This window comes from Nelumbo nucifera, chromosome 1, assembly GCF_055504915.1.
Source record: "Nelumbo nucifera cultivar China Antique chromosome 1, China Antique-T2T, whole genome shotgun sequence".
In the NCBI taxonomy this organism is placed as follows: domain Eukaryota; kingdom Viridiplantae; phylum Streptophyta; class Magnoliopsida; order Proteales; family Nelumbonaceae; genus Nelumbo; species Nelumbo nucifera.
The window spans coordinates 153,575,310-153,599,346 of record NC_142649.1 but is presented as its reverse complement, the minus strand read 5'-3'; the positions used below and the strand labels follow the sequence as shown (position 1 = coordinate 153,599,346).

Genomic DNA, 24,037 nt, shown 5'->3' with positions numbered 1-24,037 from the left:
AGCCAAGAAGAGTGAATACCAATCAGTATTGCTGAAAAGACCTTTTTACAAACACAGTGAGGGCAATAGAGACGACCCCACTGTCAAAAAGAAAAAAGGCCTCAAGAGCAGTTCGTACAGTCCCCAAAAACAGCCAAATAGAAGCAACAATCCACAGCTCTTGATACAAGAATGTTTCGGCAGTTTTGACAGTCCAAGAAGGAGTGAAAACAGCCCAGAAATTTCTGGGTTAAACTAGATTAAAGGGCAGCCGAAAGTTGTACAGAAACAACCCAGAAATTTCGGACACTACAACAGTCCAAACACACCCAAAAATATCCAGAAAACTGAGCACAACTTACAATTTTGAGCTTCAAATTAGAACCGAGCTGTTCCCCTTCCCCTTTTTCTTTTCTCTGATTCTTCCTGGCCACTGAACCACTTCTCCAAGAGATTCGAGTCTTGGGCACTTCCAATGACCTCCGATAATCAGGCAACACGAGTTAAGCTTCCAGCCCTAGGATATTGAAGTTCAGATATGCTCTGATACCATGAAGAAAACTGAAGAGAGTAGACCTTGAGAGTTCGGCAACGAGGGTTTGAGAGTGAGAGTTTCGAACCATACACTCTCTTAGCACCCTAACACTGTTTTATTAAGATAGATTTGAATAATTACAAGGAGGCCCTTAGTTGGGCAAGAAATTACAAATAACATAATATAGACAGGATGGGCCCAGAATAAGGTCCATTACAGAAAAACATAAATAATAAGAAAAGAATAAACAGCATATGGGCCATTCGGCCCATCTTCTCTACACATGATAAAGCAGCACAAGAAACCTTCGGCCTGCTTTGATACCAAGTAGAAGTTGCTGATAACAGTTTTAGATGAATGCCTTGTGAAGAAAAGTAGAAGAAGTTGAAAGGTTTCAGCAGTAGAGAAGAGAGGAGAAGAAAAGAGAGTGGGATATCGCCAGAATTGAATAGATCTGGCCACCAACCCCTCTTTGAATTATATACTTAAAATAAAATAATGAGAGATTACAGTAATGCCCTTAGTAGGGCGGCTACTTCAAGTAGCTGAACAGTCATAATTTAAAAGCATAAACTAATGGGCCTAAAACCCAATAACTTCCTAACTTAACAACTTAAAAATAAAAAATAAATGACTGGGCCCAATAACATGAAACCGGCCCAACTCAACAATTATCTTTTTATTTGTTATGAAAAAAAAAAACAAGAATTGGGATTCAAACTAAGTCTAAAGTGAAGACATGCTCAAGTTTATCACTTTATTTCAGCCATATTTTTTTGGGCAAATTTCTTAAACTACCTCTACTGTTTAGCTAATTGACTAACTCTACCCTTACTATTTATATATTGTCTTAAAGTATCCCTACTGTTTCTGACAATTGTCATTGGCGTTAAATGCTAACGGAAGAAACGAAATGTCGAATTTGCCCTTTACCATCAAATTTTCAAAATAAAACCCAATTGATGAAAAAATTTCATCAATCTCTCCGAACTTCTTTTTCCTGTGTTAATCTCTCCAAGAAAAGTAAAGACATAGGAAAGGTTCTTTCAAGACGAAAGAATAATAAACCAGATGGAACAGTAGGGCCCCTCGTTGAAACGATGAATGATTTGCAGATTGTTGGGTTAGCGATGAGCAACTTGGAAACCCCTTCGTCTCTGAACAAGAAGATTAAACCAAAGACATAGAAAATGTTCTTTCCTTGCAATTTGCTTGGTTCTTGCCATTTCCTACAGAAAACAGAGAAAGAAAGTTGTGAAGGAATTAAGGACTCTGTGATGCAAATGATCACATAAGGTATCATTATATAGGGGCTGAGCGAGGTGGAGGACGATGGAGTTTCATGCATTGCTAGAGTTCCTCTTAGTGGTGAGTTACAGGGGTTTTAGGGGTGAGGAAGGAGAAGAAGATGAATCTTCTTTGGAGAGGGATTCTGCCCCTTCTGAAGGATTAACTTTGGGTTTTGTTCAACCGGTACTGGGCAAGGATGGGGTTCCCTAAACCTAAAAGCAATTAGCAACTAAAGCATCCAGGAAGTCGGCTTTGGTGACTGGTGGAGTGATGAACACCCAAGTTTCAGACCTGAGGCGGTGGCTCTGAGAGAATTCAGGAAGTATTAGAAGAGTGGAGATGGTACTACCTCCTCCTCACCATTTTTCCAATGCAAATTGTCGATTACGTCCGAGTGGAGAGAACCAAGTGGAGAAGGCATCACCTCCTCCCCACCAAATAACGTTGTTCATGAGAAATTCCCAAACAAAGTTATCTCTGGATGTAACTTGTCGATTACGTCCAGGATTCACCAGAAATTCCTGACTGACATTGCCATCGGTGCAAACCACCTCTCAGTTCGAAGAGCCAACTATTTCAGCTCGGGAAGCTCGAAAGATCAAAGCTCAACCATGATGACCTTTTTCTTCACCGGTTGAGGTTGGCAATCCCCTCTTTTGCAGGGATGGTGGTGGAGAGAAAAAACAGAAAAAAAAAAAAAAACATTATACACCTAACACCTTGCAGAAAATGGTGGTTCAAACTAATCAGCTTTCAAGGTTGAATCTTCGTGAAGGTTTGCTCTTTAGATGAAATAAGCCTTGAACCAGTAGATCTGCTTCTGATGGGCCCTAGGACTGAACTCATTTTCAGACGACAAGCACAAGCACTGGTGCCGAGGGTGAAGAGAAGCAAGCACTTGCTCCTGAGGTTTTGATCGCAAGCACCGACACTCCCCACGTTTCAGATGACAAGCATCAGCGTGGGGGTGAAGACAAGGGTATTACTATCATTTTTCAAAATATAACAGTCACGTGGTGTGGCATGTGAGCGGATTATGACAGATTGTGACGGAACCCTAATGGTAGGGGAGTAATTAGTTAGTTGTCACAAACAGTAGGGGTAGTTTAAGAAATTTGCCCTATTTTTTTGTCAAATTTTGGCTAAATCACTTTATTATTTTCAATTACCTAATAGAATAAGCCTAAAGTCATGCAGCTAGGACAATGTTTATCAGTAACATGTTTCTTGACTTTTTGCTGAGCTTTCAATTATACAATTTATAAATGCGACGGTAATTCTCTTTCATTTTTTACTACTTGAATACACCTGTGTTAATTGTAGGCTATAACACGTCCTTCTTTCTTTATGCAGAAAACTGAGACTTCAAAATGTGCTTTGTGTTGCAGAAACATGCGTAAGGTTTTCTTTCTTTTTTGATAGATTGAAGGAGACTCTGATAAGCTGTTTTAAGTTCATATGTTACTTTTCACTTGAGTTGATCTCCAGGATTTTCCTGTTGCTATTCTATGTTTTCAATTAACTTGGTATCATATTTGTCTTGTCTGTTTCCATTTGGTTTATTAAGGGGAGTACAGCAATCAGGAATTGAGAGAATGCTATCTGATACCCAAAAAGTATATATTTGATTCTATAGAAAATATGTTTCTTTTGACAGTTCTTTCTAGTATGTAATAATTGAAAATTCTACCAACAAATAAGCAAAAGAAAAATTATTCAAGATATAGAATTCCTATGCAAAAAGTTGGGTCATAAGTCTCTCCTATGTATAGAAAATAAATATGGTCCCTTATCTCATTATCAATCCTAACAGTTGGCTACATGAACCCTGTTTTGCCATTCCCTTCTGCTTAGTGTCATATCCACTTCTAAAGTACGAGTGCTTAAATCATTTCTTACTGCGTTCAACTTGTGTTCTTTTTGGTCTGCCACTAGCCATTCTAGCCCCCTCAACTTGCAATAAATGACTTCTTATGGGTGCTATAGATGGCCTTCTATGCACGCAACCAAACCATCTTAGTCTACTTCTCTCATTTTATCACCTATTGTAGCTACTCCTAGGTTCCTTTAAATGACTTCATTTCTGACCCTATCCTTCCTAGTTTGTTCCACTCATTCATCTCAGCATATGCATTTCTGCCACTCATTTTTTGGACATGTCTTGACTGCCCAAAACTTTGCTCCATACAGCATTGCTGACCTTACAACTGTTTTATAGAGTTTTCTCTTTAACCTAAATGGTATTCACATATGATATAAGACTCCAGATGTGCCACTCAATTTTGCCCAACTTGCTCTAATTCTATGGATGATATCCTCCTAATCTCTCCCATGTTATTAATTATTGAACCAAGGTAACAAAAAAGTTACATTGAGTTATCTCTTGGACCCCAATTCTAAGTTTGCTCTGATTTGCACTACAGTTCATATTAAATTTACATAGCATATATGTTCTGTTTTAGTTCTTCTTAAAACCTCTTGTTTCTAAGGTATTTTTCCATAGACCTAATTTTGCATTTAGTCCAAGGAGGGAGTTTGCTTTACCCAACTCCCCTTTTTGATAACAAGGCAGAAACCCCTGACCCGACATTCATTAGTTTCGAATGAAGAATGAAGAGTGCCCTGCCCCTCTTTTTTCTTCTCTAAAATCTTGGATTTTTAAATTGGTAAAGACCCACCCCTTGTTTCAGTCAGAATGAGTCCCCGGGACCCCGGGACATTGGCTTCCGCCAACAGTGAACTATTAAGGACCGCATCCCACGCATATCCTACATTAGGACTGAAATAAGGCTCAACAATAATCCTTATCTGAGATATACTTGTGTAAGTAGGAAGTGGCCAGGCTAGGTGGGGATGGTCTCCTTGAAGGACAAAGGAAGACCGGGAATAGAGAATCAACCGAGAGGGCTAGGGCAAGAAAGGAGAGTGGCGAGACAGCTGAACAGGGAATCCAACGAGTGAGTGAATCAATGGTCGAATGAATAATCTTTGTTATGAGGGGGACCCTCATTTATAAGGAGGGATCCCGAGGTCCTGAAAGGAAGGAACTGAAAGTGCTCGATTCCTATTAGGAAAGGGAATATTAGATTCACTGTTGGTCATTAAGGAACATTGCTAGGGCTTCACCACGTGTCTTATGAGATCTCTCAAAGGTTGACTTTCCTTTCACCCGAGGATTCTCATAATCCACGCGTACTACTGCCTTTTGCGTCTTATTTAACCGACATGGCTGTAAGTGACACCATTACATAGTGGGCGGCCTTTTTATTAAACCTACATGGCACCTTATTACGCATGCAACTTAAAATTACACGTGCAGTCAATACTTAAGTTCGGTTCTCAATGACTCACGGCTCTGTAATGGTCTAGGGTTTATCGCGGGACCGCGCTCCTCTGAAGTTCATCCCAGAACCACGTAAGTCTGAGGTTTATCGCAAAGCCGCGCGCGTCCAAGCGTTCATCGCAGGTTTAACTAGAACCTGTTTTAGGCTTGTGTCAAGCGCAAGTCCATCGCGAACATGTGATAGACCGTGTGTTTACCGCAGGCGTGCAATGCATTGTAAGTTCATCGCAGACAACCGATGAGCTGCAAACCAATCACAAGCGTCCACGTGGTATCAATTTGGTGTCTTTTGTACTCTAAAGGATTGAGTGAGTACTATGTACCTACAGCTTGCATAGCTAGTTATCTTCACTATAGACTCCTACTTATACCGAAACTGAGAAATAAAGTAATTAAGCAATTGACCAACTTCAAAAATAATCTAGAGACTTTAGATTAGATACAAAACAACTCAGACTTAGAAGTACTGTATAAAATTCCAACTAAGACTTGAACAGTTATGGGAAGGCCTCTTTCCACCTAAAACTCTCCTCTTATATGGTGGCTTGAGTAGAAAGTGCAAAACTCCAATCTGATATGAAACCTGTGATAAAAAAGAAAAAGAAAAGAAGATTTTGTAGAGAAGAGAAGGAGAGAAATTGAGAAGAATGGGAGAAAGCCAAAAATCAGATCTGGCCACCCCTTTCATTATCTTATATACTCATAAAAAAAATCTGAATACAATGACAAGTATACCCTTAGTCAAGGTTCAAAATATCGATATGCCCGATACGCTGGTATGGGCGTATCGGGCGAATTGGTACTTCTTTTGGTGGTTTTTTTTTTTAATTTTTTTGCCAACTGGTTCAGGGGAGACAGTTTAGGTCGTCGCCACACCCTGAATCGGTCAGACCACCGATACACCCATTGTAGGGGCGTATCGGTGGAGTGCCGGAACGATACGTATCGGCTGGTACGGGCCGATACGTGTTGATACTTTGAACCTTGCCCTTAGTAAATCGACTACTACTAAAGAATATAAGAAGCACTCTTAACAAAACATAAACTAATGGGCCTTGGGCCCAATAACTCTAACTAAACATTATAAACAAAAAACAAGTGATATCAGCCCAATCTCAACATTCCCCCTTAAGTTGGGAGATGTCACACATTCCCAACTTGCGTAGATCATGCTCAAGCTTCTTTCTCGCAACTCCTTTTGTGAGAACATCAGCTAGTTGTGGTAGGCACACTTCTCCGGATGTTACCCTTTCCCATATAAAATGTTTATCCACTTCTATATGCTTCGTCCTATCATGCTGAACTGGGTTATGGGCAATGTTAATTGTTGCTTGATTATCATAGTATGGCATCATAGGTTCTTTCGCCTCAATTCCAATCTCTCCTAACATGGACCGGACCCAAAAGAGCTTTAAAACACCATGTGCCATAGCTCTGTATTCAGCTTCTACACTTGACCTTTCTACAACTGATTGTTTCTTACTCTTCCATAAAACCAAATTACCTCCAAAAAGGGTGCAAACTCCTTATGTAGATCTCTTGTCATCCAGGCACCTTGCCCAATCAACATTTGTTTAAGCTTCTAACTTCAAGTGTGAAGTGTCCATGGTCAGCAAACAGTATACCTCTTCCTAGGTGTCCCTTCAAATAGGCAAGTATACTGTCAATAGCCTCCCAGTGCTGTACCCGTGGGGCATGCATGTACTGATTTACCACACTAACTGCATAAGAGATATCTGGTCGTCTCATGCATAAGTATAGCAACCGGCCCACCAATCTTTGATACCTCCCAACATCCTTCACTAGCTCACCATCTGAAGCATTCATCCCGTGGTTCTAATCAATAGGTGTATTAGTTGGCCTTGCCCCAAGTTTTCCTGTCTCCTATAGTAGGTCCAAAACATGCTTCCTTTGTGAAATGAAGATCCCATGTTTGGACTTTGCCACCTCAATGCCCAGAAAATACATTAGCTCCCCAAGGTCCTTAATCAAACTCCTGGTGTAGGTTCCTCTTCAAGGTATCAATCTCACTCAGGTCATTTCTTGTGACTACAATGTCATTCACATACACTATCAACACTGACACCAATGATTCCCTTCTCTTCACAAACAGAGTATGATCAGATTGAGTTTGAGTATAGACAAATACTTGAACTCATCTTGGCCACCAGTGCAAAGGTCTTCAAGTAGTCTATCCCAGAAGTTTGAGTGTAGGGGTTGATTAACCTATTCCGAATTTCCCCATGTCTTTCTCTCATTCTTCTTTTCTTCTCTTTCTAATTTCCTCTTCTTCTCTTCCCCGCCTAGTAGAATCAGTGAGCCTCTCTATATCTATTTGATTCAGGTACCCTTTCAAAAGAAAATGTTAATGACTGATTAGAAAAAAATATGGCCTATGTAGTTTCAATGATTGAAAATCTAAATGTAGTATAAAGAAATAGAAAAGAAAGGGAGAAAAGAAATGTTGGTTATTTTGATAATTAGTTGTGACTTATCTCATGCCTTTTTTCTCTCTAATGTCTCTTGTCATTTGCAGGAGTTATTACGAGATAGCAGGTTGCAAAGTGTGGTCTTAAGGAGAATCAAATCCAAAGAACATGTAAGTTTATATCTGGAGAACATATAACCTTTTGTATTCAATGTGTACCAGAACATCTGTTTGTTGCCTGGACACTTGAAGCACAGAAGCATGACATAAATGGAACTGTTTGATTTGGTTGATAATTAACAAGTGACTGTAGTGGTGTCTAATAGTTAAAACTTAAAAGTTAAATTATTACAAATGATAACCATAAAAAAGATCCAAAAAAATATTGGATTAACATAGATATAAAACAGATACAAAAAGTACATGATCCCCATCCTCAAAAACCTGAAAAGAGGACCAATGTCTCACAATCTCATCCATTGTCTAAATTAATCCTTTATATATCCTCAAAGTCTTTTAAGATAAATCAAAGGCTATTACCCAATGTTGGTCTCAGCTATCTGGGGTATTGGAAAGAATGGACTGGATAAGGACCTAACTATCCGCATTTTCTTGCATAAAGTTGCTGCTCTCAGACTTTTAACACATATTCTCATGTTTGTCAGCTTGAGATTTTACCATCACACGAAACCATAGCCCCTTCTTTCAAGATAAACTTTCAATCCATAATGCATCAGAAAATATATCCTTATAAATCCTAAGGAGTGGTCTTACCTTTGCCTTGAATCTCCACCTACCCTTTCCTTACATAACCCCCAAAAAACAGCAAAAGGAGATTCCTCAATAAGATCAAGTCCTTTTCTTCAAAGTTTATGTTCAAGCATTTTTGAATCATAAGGTGTGAGGATTGAGGAAACCACCAGTCGGAGAAAGCAATTGGATTATTGTTTACAGACAATGTATTTCATCCATTTTGCCTCCTTTTCAATGGATGTTGAATCATTGCAATCCTCTGATACTTCTTGGGTTTCCTATTCAGAAAAAATTTTAAAGATAAATTTTGTTCCTTCATTGCTCACTTTTTGGTCATCACTTATGAATTCCCATGCACCAATCTTACAGGTTAATGGAGCATGCAGACTTCTGAACCTGAACAGTCACACATTGTTATCACTTGAGTTTGTTCATTGCAGGCTTTCTTCACATGCTATCAATGCAATTTTTAATTCCTTATATACAGAGGGTATTCAAACACATGGGATTCAGTACCTCTCAATCAAAGCTTCAAGCATTCTTGAAAACAATGCAGTAACCATACCTTCTGGGGTGTTATCTTTTCTATTGTCAGGAAGGTATACCTTTTATGCTTTTAATGCAATTATTGCTTCATAGACTCATCAACTTGTGATAGGTGATGACATTTATTACTTGATTTACCTTAATGATATACGGTTTTCCAATTAAACGATTTCAACTTCCATATTACTTCTTGGCTAATGCTTCAAGCATTATTAGAAGCAACAGAGTTTTGTGTAGAAGGTAGACCTGCTAATGTGGGATGGCTCCTCCAGAGTAGCTTTTGTTTTCTTGCCTTCTTTTTTCTTTTGTTTCTCTACTTTGGTTTATGGAATTTTTTGCCTTTCCCTCAGTCTTCTAGGTGTAGGTACTTGTGTTGTTTCCTTTTTCTCTTTAATTAATAAAGTTCTTTGCTGCCTATCAGGAAGAGGAAAAGGTAGACCTGCCATTCTCATGTTGCAGTTGTTTCTTCATTCTTTAATGGCTTGTGGTACTTATATCAAACCTTAATACAAAACGATCTAATATCAAATGACCCCTGTTAGTAACTCTTAACCATGTCATGCAAACATAGAAGCAAAAAAAAAGAAAAGAAGAAACCAACAAGAAGAACTAAAATGGCATAGGTGATTGTCCGAAATCCAGCTTGACAGTGCTGATTGCTGAGCATTCAGGCTATATCTCCCAAGTTATTTGGTGGATTAAAGCCAAATTTTGTCACAAAATAGTACTCATATTTTACCAGATATTTGCCAAGTTTCAGCTAAATTGGATAAACACAAGTTTGTATCTTGAAATATCTTTGGAGCTATTTTTTTAAAGACTGCAGATTTTGGTCAACAAAATCAAACATTTGATGAGTGGATTCCAAAGTTTGACTTGCCCAAGGTTGTAGAACCATTGTCTTTCATAAATTCTGGTTAATGCACATTGATTTATGTTTGAGTCTTATTTGAGGTAGGAGGGGTCCAGTTTTTTCCTTTTTCCTTAAAGAATCATTGTAAGGGTAGTTTTGGGAGTTTAATTGATAGATTTTGGTCACAAATAGGAGCACAAGACAAAGACAACCATGATTAATTGTCATAAAAATTTACTATTCCTATTAAAAGCAAATGAAGTGTGACCTTGGTTGTCTCATGCTCCTATTTGTGACCAAATCATTAGGGCTGGCCAAGAAAATCTGATCAAAGGCTGGAGGATTGGTAGATCTGAGGTTTTAGTGACCCACATGCAATTTGCAGATGACATCATCTTTTGTGAGGATTGTGATGAATTCAGTTTGAGGAATTTGAAAACTCTAGTAGATAATTTCCAATGCATCTCAAAGCTAAATGTCAACTGGGGAAAGAGTTATGTGGCGGGAATTAACATGGAAGAGATTGGCATTCAAACATTGGTTGAAATACTAAGCTGTGAGGTAAAAAATTGGCCTCTAGAGTACCTTGTGAAGCCTTTGGGAGGGAACCCAAAAAATGAGAGTTTCTGGAAACTAATCGTGGATAGATTCACCAAAAAGCTTGCCATGTGGAGGAGGAACTACATCTGTATGGGGGGAAGAACTACCTTGATTAAATCCATATTAGCAGACTTGCCCACTTTTAGGATCCCAGCAAAAATAGCTAAACAACTAGAAAAAATAATGAGGGACTTCCTATGGGAGCTAGGAAAGGAAAGGAAAGACCACTTGGTTAAATGGGAACAGGTTTGTAAACCTAAGGAGTTAGGTGGACTAGGCATAGAGAATTTGTTGAAGAAAAATATAGATCTCTTAAGTAAATGGTTGTGGAGATTTCCTCGTGAAGAAGATAGACTGTGGTGTAGGGTCATTAGAAGCATTCGTGGTATAGCGAACACTTGAATAAAAGAAAAAGAAGTTGTTTGTTTTCTGATGTGAATTTAGAGAGAAAAAGAAGAAGAATAAACCAAGAACAGAAGAGGAGAAGAGAAAAGAAGAGGAAGAGGAAGAGGAGAAAGAAAAAGGGTGCGGTTAATTGTGTTTGGCCGTCCCACCAGTCTATTTATATTTATGATTTAAAATATTAGTGGAATTCCACTAATACCCCTGCTACCTACATAAGAAATAAAAAAACAAATAAATATGGCCTAACTACCATGAAATAACATAAAGATATAAACAGAAGATAAAGTGTGGGACCACACACTAACAATTATCTCTACACTCCCCCCTCAAGTTCGAAATAGATATTAGTCATTCCCAACTTGCGTAAATTTGTCTCCAACTTGGTCTTAGTGACTGCCTTAGTGAAGAGATCAACTAACTGCATATCTGAGACAATATAGGGAAGACACACTTCTTGAGATGCAACTCTCTCTCGGATAAAATGTCGGTCCACTTCAATATGTTTAGTTCTGTCGTGCTGTATTGGATTGTAAGCAATGTTAATGGCAGCTTGATTATCGCAATACAGCATCAGAGGTTTCTCATATTCAACACCCAACCTATCAAGTAAAGATCTCAACCGTAACACTTCTTCCACACCATTAGTCATGGATATATATTCAACTTCATCACTAGAGTGAGCAACAACATTTTGTTTCTTACTCCTCCAGGGAACAAGATTTCCCCCTACAAAGGCACAATACCCAGAGGTAGATCTCCTATCATCAATACATCCAGCCCAATCAGCACCTATGTATACTTATATCTTGATGTGACCATTATTCTTCAAGAGTATGCCTCTCCCTGGGCATCTCTTCAAGTAGGCAAGTATCCTTTTCACTACAAGAAGGTGGATGGTTCTAGGAGAATTACATGTACTGGCTGACAACACTGACAGCATAAGAAATGTTTGGTCGTGTTAGGAAAAGATAAAGAAGTTTCCCAACCAACCCCTTATACATAACCCTGTCCTCAAGAGACTCTCCACCTTCTGCACTTATCTTATGGTTCAACTAAATGGGTGTGTCAGCAGGCTTAACTCCTAACTTCCTAGTTTCTTCCAAGTCAAGAACATACTTTCTTTGGGAGACAAAAATGCCATGTTTAGATTGGGATACCTCAATTCCCAGGAAATAGCGAAGTTCCCCCAAATCTTTCACTTCAGACTCCTGGTGAAGAAGCTGCTTAAGAGAGTCAACCTCACTAATATCACTTCCTATCACTACAATGTTATCTACATAGACAACAAGTAGAGTCAAAGAAGAATCTGCTTTCTTAAAGAAGAGAGTGTGGTTTGATTGAGCCTGCATATAACCAAACTTCTCCAAAGCCAGTCTAAATCTATCAAACCAGGCTCTTGGAGGCTGCTTCAGACCATATAAAGCCTTCTTCAGCTGGCACACCTTCTTTCATGCTTTTATACTGTAAAAACCAGGGGGCAACTCCATGTACACCTCCTCTTGCATATCTCCATTAAGGAATGCATTCTTGACATCCATCTAGAATAGTGGCCATGAGAAATTTGCAGCAATGGATAATAGGACTTTGATAGTATTCATCTTGGCTACTGGTACAAACGTTTCCAAATAATTTATGCCATAAGTTTGTGTGAATCCTTTTGTAACCAATCTGGCCTTATATCTCTCTATAGAGCCATCAACATTGTATTTCATTGTAAACACCCATCTACACCCAACAGGTTTCTTCCCCTCAGGCTGGTCAACTAACTTCCATGTATTATTTTTAACAAAAGCATTTATTTCTACTTTCATTGCATCATTCTACTTAAGTATCAACAAGGCTTCCTGCATTGTTCTGGGAATAGAAATAGCAGCAATAGATGCTAGGAAAGATCTATAGGATTGTGAAAGACAACCATAGGAAAGGAACTGGGAGATACAATGAGTAGTGGATGAAGTACAACGACGCTTCCCTTTACGAACTGCAATTGGGAAATCAAGGTTATCTGAAGGATAAGGCTAAGGCTCAATAGTGTTAGGTATATCATCTGCAATAGTGGGCTCAACTATGAAGGTAGTGCTTGGATCTGGAGCTATAGAAGAGATTGGGGTCGACCTGGACTACTGAGAACCAAAACCAACCTACCTCCATCGTTTGTGAAACACCCTCAATTCCCTGCACTTCTAAAAATCCTCTTTACCACACTCCCCCTTAGTAACTGGAATGGGTAACAGAACTTCTAGGGATGAAATATCTGCCGCACGACTCTCCCCCTAAGAAGAAACCCTATGATAGTAGGGTACATCCTCAAAGAATGTGACATCCATAGACACAAACCGTCTCCCAAAAACATGCTCATAACAACAGTACTCCTTTTGATTTTGTGCATACCCAAGGAAGATACATTTGGCAGCTTTGGGATTAAATTTGGAGCGATGAGGTCCAAGGATTTGAACAAAACAAGTGCACCTAAAGGTTTTAAGGGGAAAGGTGAACAGGTCCTTGTTTGGATACAAGAGGTTAAATGGTGTTTTCATGTCTAAAACCCATGAAGGAATTCTGTTAATAAGGTATATAGTTGTACGAATAGCATCCCCCTAAAAATGTATGGGAACATTAGAGTTTAGAATGATGCTTCTGACTACCTCCAGGACATGTCTGTTCTTTCTCTCAACAACCCCATTTTGCTAAGGTGTACGAGGACAAGTGCTCTGATGGATGACCCCATGATCAAGGAAATATGAGGCCAAGGGTTTTGCAAAATGCTCCTTGGCATTATTGGATCTGAGAATTTTTATCCTAATTCCAAATTGGGTCAACACCATCTAATGGAAAGCCTGGGTTAGAGTAGGGACCTCATCTCAATAAGGTAAACCCACGAGAAATGAGTATAATCATCAACAAACAATAGGAAGTATTTGCACCCCCCATAGCAGTAATACTACTAATATGATATGGTCCCCAAACATTTGTATGCACAATTTCAAAAGGAACATTACTTCTTTTATTGCTCAAAGAATAAGTTGATCTACAATGTTTTGCAAGTTTACAGCTTTCACACCTCACACTAGACACTTGGACTGACTTAAACAATTTAGGAAACAAACTCTTTAAACACCCAAAAGATAAATGACCTAATCAATTAGAAACAAATAACCTCCCAATTTCACTGTCCTTCCTCTGTGGATGCTCAAGTAGATAGACTCCATTCGTTTCATGGCCAATCCCATTCACCTTCCTTGTCTCTAGATCCTGAAAAACACGACGATCAAGGAAAAAGGTCATTGAACAGTTCTGATTCTTAGTAATACTACTAACTGAAAGCAAGTTAGCACTAAGCTTAGGAACATGCAGAATTGAGGACAGGGAGATGGCATCAGACAATCTAATGTCTCCCTTGCCAGAAATAGGCACAAGAGAGCCATCAACAATAGATACTTTGTCTCTGCCAAAGGATAGACAATAGGTGGTAAACAAGGTGGATAAACTAGTCATATGATCAAAAGCACCCGAATCTATTACCCAGAATGGTCTAGTGTTACCTAGGGATGATGTATGATATGTTGTAGCTCATTTACCTAAGTGACTGAAGGCTGAAGTGGGAGTAGCAGATGCAGTAGATGGTGGCTGAGATGGGGATCTAAAAGTATCAACTTCACTCTCCAATTGTGCGAGGGTAGCTCAGACAGCATCTAAGGCATCTAGGGATGTGGTCCTTGTGTTGGAAGAGGATGCACTATCAGTAGTAACTGCCACATTGGCATTTCCTTACTTATTTTTGAGTCTTACTGGAATAAGATGGGGATAGTATTAGACAGTTTTGTATGCCCTTAGCTTCAATCCGATTTGATGTACTTTTGATATTTAGTGTAAATAAATAAAGTACATGTTTGATTCATGTTGTTTGGTATAATTCTGTGTAAGACCCTAAAACTGGACACTTTTCGAGACACGTGTTAGTTTTAAATGTTCACAGCCATTGGATAAGTCTGGGGAGATTTATCCTGCCAAGGCTGATACTGGTGTGCCGCCAAGTGTTGGGATGGCCTGTCTCGGCCACCAGGGTGAGACCCAAGGCACATGCAGTATGGGATTACTCGAATCCTTGAACCGGACCAGATTTCTAGTATTGCCCTGGACCTTGGAGACAGATGGGCAAAACTGGAAAGTTACACCTAATCCCTAGACTCGATTATGATACTTCACTAGGTGTCGGATCGGGCTGTCTTTGATATGCCAATTAGTGAGATCCTTAGCGGGGGTCAAAACCTGGGCATGTTGGGGCAGTCTGAGAATTCATCTGAGTGGGTGATCATAGTGACAGGATCAGCCCCTTTGTCGGACAAAGGTAATGATCGGGAATGCACTCTCTCTAATGGAAACCAAGCTGCTGGCAGTTGATTTCATTCGTTGGAATTTTGTTTTTGCAAAATTTATATATATTATATGTATATATATATATACGGTTTCAAAATGTTTGCAAATGGTTTTAATTCCCGGGATCCATGTGAGTGGAGAGTGCAGCACTGTTCCTTGCAGCCGAGGGAGAGGTCCTCTCTTGTTGGGCAGTGCTTGATCATTATGGGCTGAGAGGTTAAGTGTAAGGCCATTTAGGATAATACCTGATGGGCTAATCTTGCACCTGCCCACAGTCCCTGGGTTTTTATAAGATGGCTTGGCCTAGGGACCACTTAATGTAAGTGTTGGGCCCATAGGGTCCATGTGATGGGCTCAGGGGTTCACCGGGCTTCTCAGTGAATTCGGCTAGGCCTTGTAATAAAGGTTGGGCCGAACCCATGTGGCTGGTGTGTAGATCAATGCTTGGGTCCCACGCCATACAAAGAAGCCCAACTGGGCAGTAGATTGGAAACTAGTTAAGCACTGAACACTTAATGGGCCAAAAACCCATTTCGAACTGGGCTGATATGATCACCCATTTATGGGGCGGATCTGAGATTAATGTTAGCAAAAGGATTGGGCCTTTAACCTTATCCACTCTGGGAAACCAAATTCAAATTAGATTTGAATCTGGTAACCTCCTGATAAGATCAGGAGTAAGCTAACTTAATCTGCAGATAGGATTAAGATCATCCCCTATCCAAATACTGATTTGGATTGGGATAACTCCAAATTAGGAGGTTTCTTAATCAAGAAGAAAAGAGGAGAAACCCTAAGAGATCATAATCTGATTTCGAACCTGGGGTTTTGTGAAAGAAATCATCTTGCGAATTGAGATAGGATCTCATACACACTCCAGAGAGAAGAGAAGCAATTCAGCCATCTTCACTTCAGGAGTTCTCCTCCAGCCGCCGCCATTCTCTCTTTCAAGATTCGATCTTTGAAGTAGAAAGAAATCAAGAAATTGGTTCTTGACATCAGTTTTGTAGAAAAGACTGAAAAGATTTGGTGCTCAGAGTTTTCAGTGGATTCTTGCAAAGGATTCAATGTGTGGGACGCACTCTGCTGGTTCCGTTCCATTCATTGCTGTGTCATCTTCAACAGGAGTGGTTCTTGGTGTCCTCTTTGGGCATGAACACCAACTTTGGGAGATATTGCTTCTCTGGATTAGGTATAATCCCTCCCTTGTCTTTGGTTCAGATCTGGTTCAATTATGGTTCAAGTAGGATCCTTGAATATTGTATTTTAAATTTAGAGAATATGATTCCCAGTTGGAAGAAGGTAGGAAATTTTTGAAATTCGCCCACCCATTCCGCAACCTTTTTGGCGTCCATACGATGGATCCAACCATTCTTTCAGATAGAACTTCCAACAAGTGTCCCTAGGAACTCAAACACTCTGTTTGTTTCAATCAGTTTGCTATATGTTGTTGCATCCTTCTGACTTTCCCACTCAATTGTCTCCAAGTGATAAATTTCATGCCATAGAGATTTCGAAGTAGCAAAGTAAACCGAGACTGGCTTCTCCCCTTGCTTGAGATTATTCACTTCACACTTCAGCTCATAAGCCCTAGCAACGTTAAGGGGTTGGGGGTATGTCTCTTTCATATTGTCCCAAATTTCCTTGGCTGTTTTTGCCCCTAAGTAATTTCGGCTAATGTGAGGCTGCATAGAGTTGCACAGCCACGTCATCACCAAATAGTTCTCTTGAACCCATTTGGCATGTGATGTGTCTTCCTTGGCTGGCTTCTTTGTATCCCCAATCACATAGCCTAATTTACCTCTACCCCCAATGGCCATCATAGCTGATTGGGCCCATTCCAAGTAATTGGTTCCATCAAACCTAACAGTGGTAATCTGAAAAGAGCATTCAATCATGTTTCCAGCCCCTAAAAATCCTTCCCCTTGAGTCTTTAACTCATTTCCAGCCTTCTTCGTTTTCTAATAGGTCAAAACTTCAAGAAGGAAACCCAGAACTGCCTTTTTCTATGCAGAGAACCCTAAATAATTGAAAAACAGCTGCCCAGAAATCATTCACAGCCAAGAACAGTCATCCAGAAATCATTCTCAGTCAATATTAATCTTCCAAAAATCATCCACAGTCAAAGACACCACCCAAAAATTATTATCAGTCAGAATAACAAGCCTTGGAGACAAAAAACTGATCGTAGGGTTTGAAAACCCTATAGAAAATAACAGGGAAGACAGAAATCTATCAATCACTGCTTCCAGAATGGCTTAAACTGCCTCTAATCAAGGTCGGTCTCAGTAAAAATAGAAACTTTCTCAGAAGAAAACTGCTCGCCACCTTTAACTTCAGTTTAAATTCCTAATCTTGGACTTACCTGTTTTCTCTGATCCTTCCTGGTCACCAGGCAATCTCCAAGGGTCTTGCAATCCCTTGGGCAATCTCCAAAGACTCCAGCAACCTCCAAGAATCAGGCGATGATGCAGAACTTCCAGTCATAAGGAGTTCTCATGCAGCTGGCCAGATCAGGCTCACATGAGTACCCTAATCTGCCCTAGGTCAGCTCCGATACCAACTTGAATAAAGGAAACAAAAGTTGTTTGTTTCCTGATGTGAATTTAGAGAGAAAAAGAAGAAGAATAAACCAAGAACAGAAGAAGAGGAGAGAAGAAGAGAAGAGGAAGAGGAGAAAGAAAAAGGGTGTGGTTAATTGTGTTTGGCCGCCCCACCAATCTATTTATATTTATGATTTAAAATATTAGTGGAATTCCACTAATACCCCTGCTGCCTACATAAGAAACAAAAAAAAAAAACAAATAAATATGGCCTAACAAATAAATATAAACAGAAAATAAAGTGTGGGACCACACACTAACAACTATCTCTACATGAACAATGGATGGGATGCAAAATTAGCTCCTATTGCAACTTCAAACTCTTCCTGGAAAGCAATTTTTGAGGTATTGCCTACCTTTCTTAACTTCATCTGTTTTGGTGTTGGGTGTGGAGATAAGGTCTTATTCTGGGAGGACCTTTCGCTTGGGGATCAACCCCTAAAATTGCAATATCCTGAACTTTATTCCTTGTCAAACCTAAGGGCTCAACCTGCCAGGTTTAGTCTATTTTCAGTAATTGGGTTAAGCTGGGACTTTGGTTTCACAAGGGGTTTGAGAGATTTTGAATGTGATTCCCTACTCCTACTCTCGAATTTGGAGAATGTTTTCTTGGACCAAAATGTCTTGGATAATAGAATCTAGAATGCAGCCCCTGATGGCTTGTTTTCTTGTGCCTCCTTTCTTTACTTGCTTACCCATTCTGGGAGTTTGGAGGTGAATTTCCCTGTGAGAGAAATTTGGTGTAAACCAATCCCTCCAAAAGTAGACTCTTTGTTGGAGAGTGCTCCTAGGGAAGGTAAATACCTTTGATATTCAACAGAAACGAAGGCCAAATAAATGCCTATCTCCTCATGTGTGTACTATGTAAAGCTAGCGGTGAGACCCTCCCTCACTTTCTAATCTCCTGTTCTTTTGTTTCTTATATTTGGGAACACATCTGCTCTCTGGATCTGTTCAGGAGTGTCTCAACAAATGACATCATAAGAAAGTGGAATGAAGTGGCACAAACAGAAGTGCAGAGAGAAAGAATAAGATTGGATTGGCAACCACCAGGTTTACACAAGCTAAAGTTGAACTTTGATGGTAGCTCCTTTGGTAATCTGGGGAGAGCAGGTGTTGGGTGAGTTTTTCGAAATCACTTTGGTATAGTAGTGGCTTTGTTCTCAGGACCAATTGGTTTCAGTGATTCACTTCAGGCTGAAATTTTGGTTTTTGACAAGGATTAAAACTTGCAAAGCAATTAGGAGTAAGAGAGCTGGAGATTGAGGGAGATTCACTCTTGGTTATATCTTGGACAAAGCAAATCAATTCAGCACCTTGGAAATTCAGATTTATCTTCAGAGAAATTGCAGAGATATGCAATTCAAGTTTTGCTTGGGTAAAGAGGGAAGCAAATGGATTGGCGGATATTCTAGCCAAACAGGGAGCTGAGAGACCCACTCTCTTCTGGGAAATTTTATAATCTGATGTATTTTGTTTACCGCCATGATGGAATGCTTGTACTGAATCAGTAACTTTAATTTAATGAAAACATTTCTTTTGCTGATAAAAAAAAAGGCAAATTTACTATTCATAGTAGCTTTCAGACACTATTTACAGTAATTCTTGTAATTGCTATTTATTATAAAATTGTGAATTACTATTTTTAGTCATTGACTTGGGGACTTCCTAACTATAATACTATATGACCAATATGTCTCCTTCATTTTTTGCATATTGTATTTTTCTTGTAGAAATACAGTTAAAATTTCTGATTCATCTCCTATTATATCTGAAAGGGAGATATTAAACATTCTAATTGTCATACTTTATCTCTTGTTCTTCATGTTCCCTAATTATCCATAGATATATTGTCTATTAGTAGCCTTACTAAATGCCAGCATTGTAAATTAATCTTCTTCCTTGACCATTGGGTGCTTCAAAACTTGGTTATGAGGAGAATGATTAGTCGTGGTCGTGTAAGTTAATGGCCTGTTGGCCTCTACCTTCTGGACTTGCTATTTTAGTTGTCTGCCTTGTGGTCTAAGTTAGTTTTAGTAGTCAAAGCCAGAGTACTAGTAAAGCTAAAAAACCTTTTTTGACATTCTAGGCTTGGTCATTTAAATCTTTAGTCTTTAAAAGTTTTGTTTCCTGAATTGTTTAGGTCAATTTCTCCTTTGAACCCTACAAGTTGATTGTTGAAGGAGACTCCAAGCTAGTGGTGGGATGGCTACCGAAGCCAAATACCATTATTTGGACATATAGGGATGAAATTAAGAAGTTTAAATGGTTAAGCAGTAATATGACAGTGAGTGTAAGGTGGGAGAGGAGGTCAGCTAATGGGATGACTGATTTCCTAGCTAACTAAGCAAGGGGTCAATAGGGATCAGTTATATTGGGCTCAGTTGTAACTCTTTTTGTGTTTCTTTTTCTATTATGAGTGGTGAACCTCACACTTCTCGGGATGCTTGTATTGGTGCATATTATTGTTTTTCTAATATAATTAAAGTTACTTATCAAAAATAAATTCTCCTCTGAGTCCTCAATGTATAGTGTATCAACTTTCCCAACAAATTAGAGCAACTTTCTTGCCTAGTAATAAAAAAGTGATTTCCTTTCACTATTGTCCACACCAATGGTTGTAGCCCTATTCTTATTGCTGTGGATGGTATCTGATATTTCATAACTTTTGTGGATGTACATGCTATACATAGTTATATCTTGAAGACAAGGGGCAAAGTGCCTAAAAGGCCATTACCCAATGTTGGTCTTGGTCCCATCTATTTGTGGTTTTGGAAGGGGTGGGCTAGATATAAACGTAACCTTTGGCATTTGTTTGGCACAAAGTGGGTGCTCTCAGACTCAAACCCATGTTATCATGCTTGTCAGACAAAGTACCTAATGTTATAAAAAAATTATCAAATGACTTTGGCACAGTATGATAAGCACATTAAAGGTTTTCAAATCTGATAATGGTAAGGAATACTTTGAGGAACTTCATGCTTACCTGTTAGAGAAGAGTGCGTCAGAGCCTATCCTTATACTTTTCAGCAAAATAGAGTAGATAAAAGGAAGATCAACATATTGTTTACTATAAATGTTCCACATGAGTTTTGGGCAAAAAGGCCTCATTGCTGCATTTTTATTAATCAAATCCCATCTAGGGTTTTGACTGTTAAGTTTCATTTATTAACTCTCCACCTCGTCAAACTTCTTTTATTCTTCTCAAAGGCTTTCACTATGTTTGTTTTGTTTATATCTTAGGCTCTAATTGTTCTAAAGTTGATCCAAAAACTAGTCAAAATATCTTCTTGTGTTGTTCCTGGAGCAAACAAAGAAATAAAAAAAAAAAAATCCATAGAGAAAGAATGAGTTTTCTTCTGATTCCCTTACCAGTGGCAATTTCATATTTTTGGGTAATCAGAAATTTGTTTTTTTTATAGTTCTTTCAAGAGCATTTTCTGGTTTATGTACTTTGTTGGTGTCATTAGATAGGTTATTATCTGTCCAATGAGACCAAGATCCTGTAAATCTTACATGTTTGAGAGAGCTAAGGTTATTTTAGGAGTTGGGCATTGTTTTAGGAGTTGGGGCCCACATTTGAGTGTTCCTATGAGTTAGGGGTGGGTTTACCTTAGTTCTAATGCAATTAGGACTTAGTTCTGGTCAATTTGCTAATCCAAATTGGGTCTGTAAAAAGCAACCTGAGCCTTTATGTTTGAACCTATAAAATTTGGTCATAATTGAAATTTAAAAGATGAATAAATATTTGGTTTAGAAAACTCTTGTTGTAGGTATCTGTCTCTCTTGTCTCTTCTTCTAGGTAATCAGTTTTTGCATTATGTTCTAACAGCGAGAGTTCTCCTTCTTCCTGATCCTACAGTGCTTTATTTTATGGAATTATAACCAAATGTATATAATTGATCAGACTAAGACTTTTGCTTCTATTGCCAAGATGAATTCTGTCTTTCTCTCTGTTGTAGTCAACCCTTCTTGGTCTCTTTTCAAACTTGATGTAAAGAACATATTCCTTCATGAAAACCTCTATGAGGTATATATGTTACCACCATTTTTTTAACACTAATATACCACCTCCAAGATTCAGTATATCAAGTGATGCCAGGAAAGTTTGTAATTTATGTTAAAGCATTCTCCAAGAGCATCATTTGATGGGTTTGACCAATGTCACACGAACACAAGACGGGAATCAAAATCCAACATGTGTCCGAGAGTCCTAACTTGACATTTTATTACCTATAAAACAAATATAATTGTTAATAATGTTTTATAGGAAAAATGGCATCCATTGTGTAAACTAGTTGTTCGTTTATGTCAAAAAAAAAGGAAAGAAAGGAAAATATCATGTAGAGTTGCCCCTCAAGAATCCATGAAATGTTGGAATCTAACACATCTGACGAGGGCACTTCATCCATTTAGGAGACTCTGTGGAACACTAAGTTATAGTTAACTGATATCTTTATCAAATAGAATAAAGAATGGTTTATGTACAAGCCTGCAAAGCAGCCTCAATTTGGCTGGCATTTTCCACCTAACCCAGTCTTTTCAAAATACATTTCAGTTCCCAACCATCCCCAAAATAGGTGAGTCCTTTCCCTTTGATTAGATAGTGCTTGTCATGGTGTTTGATGATCTATGTGTCCAAGTATGTTTAATTTCCATTTCTATTGTCAAGGCATTTATCTCCTTGTATGTTCTTGCAGTACCATGAGCCTCAACTATTTTACCTTAGCCAACCTACTATTACTCTTGAGTTACTTTCCACCATCAAAAAGCTAATATTGAGAGATCTCACCAACCACAGCCCTTGAACCACCACTAGCAGGTCCACTCTTATTGAGCTTCCATGACCTATGGATCTTAAGTACACGTTGAAAAGCTAATATTGCTCAAACTGCAGCCTTCAAAAACTAGTTTAATTAGATTAGGACTAAGGTGGATGTCATTGCCAAATATCCAAACTTCTAGCTGAAGAATTGGATTTTAATAAAGTTTCATCACTGATTGAAAAGAAGATTTTGATGTTGTTAGAGAATATCAACCTATTCAAGGACCTCACCTAACAGCTTAAGCTTTTAGGTTGAATGGTTCTTTGAGATGGTATCAGAGCCATTTTGATCAAGTGGTCTAGTGTTCGATCCTCGTTACCCCCATTATAATTAAATAAGTTTCAGCACAAGGTATGGGTGGGCCTGTGCTTGTTCACGCTTCAAGCCCAATGGGCTTTCGTGTGAGGGGGCGTCTTAGAGAATATCAACCTATTCAAGGACCTCACCTAATAGCTTAAGCTTTTAGGTTGAATGGTTCTTTGAGAGATGTGATTAGAGGATTGTGGAAAGAATTGTTTGGTATTAGAGGATTGTGGGATGATGTGCCTTGAGTATTATTAGGAGATTTTAATGTGATTAGGTTAACCCAAGAGACAAATAAAGAAAGGCAGATAGTTACCATTAGTATAAGAAAGTTCAATCAATTCATTGACATGAATGATCTAAAGGAGATTCCTACCATTCAAGCTAGATTTACATGGTCAATTTGCCTAGACTTACTTCTGATCATTGGCCAATTTGCCTAAGCCATGAGACTTAGGTAGGAGGCCTAACACCATTCAGATTCCAAAATGTGGCTTACTCACCCTAGGTTTGTAAAGGTGGTGAAGGATTGGTGGAGGCAGCATTTTGGTGACTTCAAATGGGAAGGAGTGAAATTTCAGAAGAAATTGCAAATGTACAATGCTAAAGTGAAAGTGTGGAATAGGGAGCATTTTGGGAGGCTAGAAGAGGAGGATTTAGTTTAAAAATATTGAGGAACTAGTTGAGAAAGAGACTCGAGGGTAAGTATAGGAAGAAGAAAAATAATTGAGATGGAGCTTGAGAAAGGAATTAGAAGGAATCCTATATAAGGAAGAGGTGTCATGGAGGCACTTTATCAAGCTATTTTTGCTATGGACAGATCTAAGGCCCTAGGACCTTATGAGCTTACAGTGGCACTTTATCAAGATTTTTGGGAACTTTTGAAGGATGATTTGATCTGGGTGTTTAATTAATTCCTTGATAGAGGAAGAATAAATCCTAGAGCGAATGTGACTTTCATTGCCTTGGTTCCTAAAAAACCGAACCTGTTCTTCCAAAAGATTTTTGACCAATTTGCTTGGCAACAATTTGCGTAAGATTATTGCAAAGATCTTCTCTCTTTGAGGATAAAACTTGTGCTTCCATCTATTGTTACTCACTTTCAAGGGGCTTTTGTTCAAAAAAGGCAAATCACTACACAAATTCTTATTGCTAATGAAAGTGTAGAAGATTTGAGAAGGAATGGGGGGACGAGT

At 38.8% G+C, this 24,037-nt stretch overlaps 1 protein-coding gene across 8 annotated transcripts in view; it reads left to right on the top strand.

The window, feature by feature from the left end:
* The window catches only part of LOC104587649 (RNI-like superfamily protein), a 108,249-nt gene that overhangs the window by 51,140 nt on the left and 33,072 nt on the right, over window positions 1–24,037 (top strand). For 6 of the 8 annotated variants that reach the window (XR_016080428.1, XM_088894777.1, XM_088894775.1 and 3 more), the window contains 4 exons: window positions 3,158–3,205; window positions 3,372–3,420; window positions 7,684–7,746; window positions 8,698–8,927. Coding sequence is in view for 7 of the 8 variants with exons in the window: in XM_088894777.1 (XP_088750903.1) it covers window positions 3,158–3,205; window positions 3,372–3,420; window positions 7,684–7,746; window positions 8,698–8,927 (390 nt within the window). In the remaining variant the exon portion in view is untranslated. The remainder of the gene's footprint in view (window positions 1–3,157; window positions 3,206–3,371; window positions 3,421–7,683; window positions 7,747–8,697; window positions 8,928–24,037) is intronic. The other 2 variants (XM_088894776.1, XM_019196050.2) reach the window with 1 other exon arrangement.